The sequence below is a fragment of the Otolemur garnettii genome, unplaced genomic scaffold, assembly GCF_000181295.1.
Source record: "Otolemur garnettii isolate 467f Iridium unplaced genomic scaffold, OtoGar3 scaffold00194, whole genome shotgun sequence".
NCBI lineage: Eukaryota > Metazoa > Chordata > Mammalia > Primates > Galagidae > Otolemur > Otolemur garnettii.
This window is the reverse complement of record NW_003852589.1, coordinates 661,737-670,160: the sequence shown is the minus strand read 5'-3', so window position 1 is coordinate 670,160 and position 8,424 is coordinate 661,737. Positions and strand designations below refer to the sequence as shown.

General features: G+C 43.1%; 1 protein-coding gene across 1 annotated transcript in view; it reads right to left on the bottom strand.

The window, feature by feature from the left end:
• FAM189A1 (family with sequence similarity 189 member A1) overlaps positions 1-8,424 on the bottom strand; it is a 495,321-nt gene that overhangs the window by 464,258 nt on the left and 22,639 nt on the right. Inside the window, exon 2 of the mRNA XM_012812192.2 lies at positions 8,255-8,420. Coding sequence (XP_012667646.2) covers positions 8,255-8,420 — 166 coding nt within the window. The remainder of the gene's footprint in view (positions 1-8,254; positions 8,421-8,424) is intronic.

Below are 8,424 nucleotides of genomic sequence, written 5' to 3'. Positions count from 1 at the left end.
TCACCGTCACTATCACCGTCACCGTGTTGTCACTGACTCTCCCACGTCCTCATGTATGTTCTGTTCTCACCTGCGAAGGCCTGAGACGATCTTTCCTTGCTCTCAGATGAGCCCATCCAGGCTTCCGTTCCACTTCAGGGGTGGGGCAGCCCATGGTGGTGCCGGTCCCTACCATCTTTCCATCATTCCCTGAGGCTGCTGCTGCTCCGGGCAGGCACTACTGCTGCCTGTGGTCTGACCACACCCTCCCAGTCCTGTGACTCAGGGCCCCCCCACTTTTGTGGACTATGCCTTCTTTTGAGCTTCTTTGATGGCTGAATTTGGAAAAAGTGAATTTTACAAAAGAAGACTAAATTAGAAGGAGTGTAAGAGTAAATGGGTGTCACAGAAAGAACAATAATAAAAATAGAGGATGAAAAGAAATGAAATAAAAATGATTAGTTTAGTTTTCAGGACGTCAGGAGAGACTGGAAAACCACTGTGCCACGATGAATGCCGGCAAACATGTTCTGAAAGGTACAAAACAAGGGACAACGAAATAGAGGCACACCTCGTTCCTGAACGGGAAGATCTGATATGACTAAACCCTCGGTGCTTCCAAAAGAGATCCATAATTGTAATGTAATTCCAACCCAAATCCTAAGAGGTCTTATCAGAAACCAGACACAGATATTTTAAAGTTCACAAGGAAGAACAGCCACAGCACTTTTGAAAAGAAAAAACAGACCAAAACCTGGAAGCACGCCACTTTCCTAGGCTCAACCAAAAAGAATTAGAAATCTCGAACAGACCTGTATCAATCACTGAAATAGCATCAACAGTACAAAGTCTCCCAAAAAAGAAAAGTCCAGGACCAGATGGCTTCACATCCGAATTCTATCAAACCTTTCAAGAGGGAATAGTACCTATATTATACAACCTTCTCCAAAGGATAGAAAAAGCAGGAATACGTTCCAACACATTCTCTGAAACAAATATAACCCTGATTCCCAAACCAGGAAAGGATCCAACAAAGAAAGAAAATTATAGACCAATATCATTAATGAATACCGATGCAAAAATATTCAATGAGATCTTAGCAAACAGAATTCAACAACACATCAAAAAAATTATACACCATGATCAAGTTGGTTTTATTCCAGGGTTACAGGGTTCTTTCAACATATACAAATCTACAAATATAATACATCGCATCAATAAAATAATAAACAAAGACCATATGATTCTCTCAATTGACGCAGAAAAAATCTTTGATAATATCCAGCATCCTTTCACGATCGAACACTTAAGAAAATTGGCATAGAAGGGACATTTCTTAAACTGATAGAGGCCATCTACAGCAAACCCACAGCCAATATCATATTGAATGGTGTAAAATTGAAAACATTTCTACTTAGATCAGGAACAAGGCAAGGGGCCGGCGCCTGTGGCTCAGGGAGTAAGGCATCGGACCCATATGGGGAAGGTGGAGGGTTCAAACCCAGCCCCCGCCAAACTGCAACCAAAAAAAAAAAAAAAATAGCCAGGCATTGGGGAGGGTGCCTGTAGTCCCAGCTACTCAGGAGGCTGACACAAGGAACGAGGCAAGGACGCCCACTGTCTCCACTGCTATTCAACATAGTAATGGAAGTCTTAGCCATAGCAATCAGGCAAGAGAAGGCAATCAAGGGTATCCAAGTAGGGTCAGAGGAGATCAAACTCTCACTCTTCACTGATATGATCCTATACCTGGAAAATCCCAGGAACTCAACTTCAAAACATTTAGAAGTGATCAAGGAATACAGCAGCATCTCAGGATACAAAATCAATACTTATAAGTCAGTAGCTTTTATATATGCCAACAGTAATCAAGCCGAAAATACAGTCAAAGATTCTATTCCTTTTACAATAGTACCAAAGGAAATGGAGTATCTGGGAATTTACCTAACAAAAGATGTGAAAGAATGGGAAGATTTAATATGACAAAACTCTCAGTGCTTCCAAAAGAGATCCATAATTGTAATTCTAATCCAAAAGTGCTACGGCTGTTCTTCCTAGAAAACTATGAAACTCTGAGAAAAGAAATAGCTGAGGATGTTAACAAATGGAAAAACATACCATGTTCATGGCTGGGAAGAATCAACATTGTTAAAATGTCCATACTACCCAAAGCAATCTACAGATTTAATGCAATCCCTATTAAAGAACCATTGTCATACTTTAAAGAACTTGAAAAAATAGTACTTCGTTTTATATGGAATCAGAAAAAACCTCAAATAGCAAATACCTTACTCAGAAGTAAGAACAAATCAGGCGGTATCACATTATTAGACTTCAGCCTATACTATAGATCTATAGTGATCAAAACAGCATGGTACTGGCACAAAAACAGAGTGGTAGATTTATGGAACAAAATAGAGAACCAAGAGATGAACCCAACTACTTTTGTCATTTGATCTTCAACAAGCCTACCAAAAATATTCAGTGGGGGAAGGACTCCCTATTTAACAAATGGTGCTGGGTGAACTGGCTGGTGACCTGTAGAAGACTGAAACTGGACCCCCACCTTTCACCATTAACAAAAATTAATTCTCACTAGATAAAAGATTTACACTTAAGACATGAAACTATAAAAATACTAGAAGAGAGTGCAGGGAAAACACTTGAAGAAATTGGCCTGGGAGAATATTTTGAGAGGAGGACCCCTCCCCCCACCCCCCGGGCAATTTAAGCAACACCAAAAATACATTACTGGGATCTGATCAAACTAAAAAGCTTTTGCACAGCTAAGAGCACAGTAAGTAAAACAAACAGCCTTCAGAATGGGAGAAGATTTTTGCAAGTTATGCTTCCAACAAACGTCTGATAACTAGAATCTACAGAGAACTCAAACTAATCAAAGAAAAGAACAAATAACCCCATTTCTATGTGGGCAAGAGACTTGAACAGAAACTTCTCTGATGAAGATAGGCGTATGACCTACAAACACATGAAAAAATGCTCATCATCCTTAACCATCAGAGAAATGCAAATCAAAACCACTTTGAGATATCATCTAACTCCAATAAGATTAGCCCACATCACAAAATCCCAAAACTACAGATGCTGGCATGGATGCAGAGAGAAGGCAACACTTACAATGCTGGTGGGAATGCAAGCTAATACAACCTTTTTGGAAAGACGTTTAGAGAACACTCAAGGAACTAAAAGTAGACCTACCACTGGATCCTGCAATTCCTCTACTAGGTATATACCCAGATGATGAAAAATTATTTTACAACAAAGACATTTGCACCAGAATGTTTACTGCAGCCCAATTCATAATAGCCAAGACATGGAAACAGCCCAAGTGCCCATCAACCCATGAGTGGATTAACAAATTATGGTATATGTACACCATGGAATACTAGGCAGCCATAAAAAAGATGGAGACTTCACATCTTTTATGCTTATCTGGATGGAACTGGAACATATTCTTCTTAGTAAAGTATCTCAAAAATGGGGGGAAAAGTATCCAATGTAGTCAATACTACTATGAAATCAATATATAACCATCTACACACTCATACTAATGGTAAAACATAACTATAGTCCAAAAAGTAGAAGGGAAGAGGAGAGAGGGGAAGGGAGGAGAGATATGGGAGGGAGGGTATTTGGGGGGACCTCACCTAAGGTGCATGATGCAATGATACATTTCAAAACTATTAAGAAATGAGTATAATTGTGATGGATGTGCTACTTAGTTCAATGTAAGCATTTCACATTGTGTATCAAAGCAGAATCCTGAACCCCATAAATGCATGAATATACAAAGTTATGATTTAATTAAAAATAATAATAAGGAAAAAGCAAAACAGAAAAAAGGGATATGCCTTACCAGATAGTAAAACTTTCCATAAAGTTGCTGGAATCGAGACATGGTGCTATGGATTGTAAGGGAGACAAGACGGTAGAACTGAACAGAGAGCCTAAAACAGAACCACACGCAGACGGGAACTGTGTCTGAAAGCAAAGTGTTAGGCCCTTCCTTCCTAATACATGCAAATAAACTCCAGATGAATCAAAATTTGAATGTAAAAACTAAAACATTAGAAAGAAACTGGGAACGTATTATGTGACCTCTGTAATGATAACACTCTTAATTGAAAATAAAGAATCCAGGAATTGTAAAAGTGAAAACTAATAGATCTGACTAGGTAAAAAGTTATTAAAATTTTTTATATAGCAAAGACACCAAAAATTAAGCCAAACAAGAGAATATTTGCAACACATAATCAAGTAACTATAGAAATTCAGACTGGATGGAAACAACGAAATAACTTTTTTCTCCATCAGATTAATTAAAACGTTCAGGATTGCTAACATCCTTTGCTACCATACGGTAGGGAGAAGGACACTCTCAGGTAACACTTCTGTGGGGGAGAATGACTACACCTAACAATACTCCAAACTTGAAAACCTTTTAACAAGCGATCCACTTTGGGGGATTTATCTTCAAATATAAGATCTATGTAGAGATATAGGTCTGATACAACCAGAATATTCCCAGCAGGAGCACAACTGAATAAACTGCTACAATTCACACTGTGGACTATTCTGTGGCCACTAAAAATAACTGGTTAAAAAATAATAGTTATTAGTATCATGTCTGGGAATATTCACTGTATGTTAAAAAAGAACTTACAGAGCAAGGCATGTGGTATAATCCCATTCTTGTAATTTTTTTTTAAAAAAGAAAAACATATTCCACATGTACATGTAAATTTTAGCATATTCTGATTTCCTGTGAAAGCGTGGAGGGGCCACATTGAACAACCCTGGTAATGCTGGTTACCTGCGGGTAGAAACCTGGAGGAGAGAATATAGATTTCTGTTTACTTCTTAATTTTAAGTTACTGCAACAAGTATATATTGCTTTCGGAGTATGAAAGCTATCCAGTGGAGCTGCTTTTGAAGAAAAAAAATATAAACACATGCACAGAGTCAGCTCCCAATGACCGTGTTTTTATCAACATATATAACCGGCAATTCAGATAATTCATAATGTACTTGTTTGTCTTGAGTTTGGGGCATTATTAAATCTCAAAGGAAATAATGAAACTACTTTATTAAGGGGTAACTATTCAGGATCGGCGCCTGTAGCTCAGCAGCTAGGGTGCCAACCACATACACCGAGGCTGGTGGGAACAAATCCGGCCCAGGGCCTGCCAAACAACAACTACAACCAAAAAATAGGCAGACACTGTGGCAGGTGCCTGTAGTCCCAGCTACTAGGGAGGCTGAGGCAAGAGAATCGCTTAAGCCCAAGAGTTCGCGGTTGCTGTGAGTTGTGACACCATGGCACTCTACCAAGAGCGACACAGTGAGACTCTGTCTCAAAAAAAAGGATAACTATTCAAGACCTCCCCCGAGTTCTGCTCTTATGGTTTCTAAACAGCTCATGGCCTCTCGATATTGGCTGGGCATTCATCCCCAAGGGAACTGATCCACCTCCTAATTCACTTCATAGCACTGTCCAAGACAGGAAAACTGTGGAAGGTGGCCCTCAAGTGACTGAAACTGCACAGCCCCTCGTAGATCACAGACCTCAGGCCAGGCCTGCCTCCTCCTTGCCTATGTCCAGCCTATGTCCAAGCTCCCTTCCCCACCTTAAACTTCCTCAGCTGCTCCAGTGCAATGCCACCAAGAATTTCTCCTGTCTTCACCTTTCCAGACTTATTTCATGCCTTTCCTAAAACACAGAGCATGACCTGCCCTCTGACACCCTTTCACCTTGGCAGTTAGTGTAACCGTTAGTTAGGTGTGTGGCCTCTAAAGTCAGAGCAACTAAGTTCAAAGTCACTTCTTAGCTAAGTGACCTCAGGCAGTTCCTTAATACCACTTCCCTTCAGTTTACTCAACAGAAGCCGCTAAGACTTCTTGAGGCTTAGGGCTGTACTGAGATACTCAGCTCTGCTGTATACTACAGGCTTAGGCCCACCAAATTCGAGGAAAGGGGAGCACACAAGACCTTGAGCGCCTGTCTACCTTGTAAAAGGAAGGGAAGCACTGTCTACCTCAGGGTTGCCAGTGTGTGTACAACATTCAGCTCCTGTCTGGTACACAGTAAGTGTGGGCTGTCTGTCTTAGCTATTTGTTTTTTCTTAAATAGAGAATTGTTTTTATACTGGTTCTCCACCACGTACAAACCACAGAGCAAGTCCAAAACTCAAAATTACTAGAAAGCCCACAGGCCTCGTTTCAGAATCTTCAGAAGAACCAGAATGCCATCCTAAGCCCCATGTGGATTTTTATATAAGGCCAGCTGCCCTAGTTGCCTTTCCTATACAAGAACATTCTTACAAGGTGAATGCACTCGTACCCAGTCCCAAAGAACAGGCATATATTACGAATGGCAAGGTGCCAGTGTTAGCCACCCTCAGCCATGCTATTATAACATGCAACCCTGTCCCAACCTAACTGTCTACCATTTCTGCAAAGGGTGGAGACAATAGTTGCCACATAGTATACACTGTACTCCAATGAAAGAATTTTCAAGGTGCTTGTGGCAAATTGAATTTGAAGACAAAGACAAGGACCATGAGAAACAGAAGGGTGGGAGAGTGAGAGAAGGACCCAGAACAGAGTAAGTAGGACACACTGCATTCATTTTTGGTCCCCAGAACACAACAGAACTTTCGGAATTACTCTGAATCACAGAATGTTAGAACTAGTAGGTTATCATTGTTGGAGAACAGAATACTGGAACTGCAAACTGAATTAACTGTTTGACGTATTTATTTAACTCCTCAGACTAAAATGTAGTAAATGTGCATTTTTCACATAAATATCTTTTCTACTGTGCCTAATTAATGTCGTCCCTTTTAGGTTTATTATTAAAAGGAAGTTCTCTTTCCACACCCTTGGGAGCCTAAGTCTATGAGGGCAGGGGCCTGGGGGAAGAGCCAGAAGTGGAGCTAATTCGCCAGTCTGCCACCTGTAGGCTGGTTCCAGCAGACTGAAACCTCGGTGCCCACCAGGCAGACATGAAAACAATGCATATTAAATAATGCTAAAAACTGAGCAACAGATGTGTGGAGAGCATATATAGAGCAGCGTTTGGATCACGGCTCCGGTGTGCCTGCCTCCAATCTCCCTTCTTATTTGAACACTCACAGCTGTGACCACACATTCTGTCGTTCCCACTCAGCTCTCCAAGCTTTGAAAACTAATACCCCCATTAGGATGAGCAACCACACCTGGATCGATCGGGGTGTTCAGAGGATATCGTGCTCAGATCTGATGGTGAAAGCCAGGCTTAGAGAACTTAGAGAACAAAGACCATTACAAAATAAACAAACAAATAAAAGCAAAGCTAGACAGATTTCTCAAATTTCAAAACTCAAGAGCTAATAGCAAACATTAATTACAAAGGCTTGGTTAGGATTTCTGTAGAGTGTTAAAACACAGCGTGTACAATGTGACCCATTATGATGGATTTCGGCACCATAAACCAAATGCAGCTGTAGATGTCCAGAGTTTTCAGAACAAGTACCTCTTTATAAATACCTTTCACATCCCCATATGTCCATTCTTTATTAATATGGGGAAAAATACTTTCCTCGAAATGCCAAAAAATTAACTCTTGAGGAAAATCACTTCTTTACGTAGAGATTTCCTAACGTCTTTCTCACTGGCTTCTGATTTGGAGGCGAGCGCCTGAAAATCGGTCATCCTGGGGATCCGGAGTTCAGAAAACGCTCCCCGACCCAGGACGTCCGCTGCCGGCCACCTGCCCAGTCCTGCTGCCGCCCACAGAATACTGTGGACACAGTAAATAAGAAGTCCCAGGCGCCAAGTCGGCGAATACCCACAGGGGGCCGGAAGGTCCCGGTCCCCTCCGCCCGAACCCACTTGCACCCCGACTGGACGCGCCGCGCGCCGACGCCCGGGCTCCGCGCGGACACGCGGCTCCGCGCAGGCTCCGATCCCGCCCGCCCTGCCTCGGACGCCGTCCGGCCCCGCGCACAGAGTCCGGGTAGCGGCACCTCTGGCCGCTGGGGGCTGGCGCAGGGCGCGAGTGTGGCTTGTTCCCTCTAAGAAAAGTAACTCCGGGGACTAGAGCAAAAGGCAAGGTGCCGCGGTGCTCCGCGAGCGCCGACTCGGTCACCGGAGTTATTCTGCCCGGAGTTTTGAACTGCACCCCGCGCTGCAGCTGCTTGGCCCTGGGCGTTCGCGCCCCGAACTCAGCGCCCGTCGCCCGCAACCACATCCCTGTCCGGCTGCAGACACTCACCGAGAAGCCAGCCCAGAAGGGGCAGGAGTGGCGAACGCGGGCCGAGGTTGTGAGCGCCAGCGCGGCGAAGCTGACGGCCACGATGAGGCATCCGAGCGCCATCTGCGTGGCCCCGAGCGCCAGCACGATGCGGGAGCGGCCGGGGCACTCACGCAGGCGGGACAGGCTGC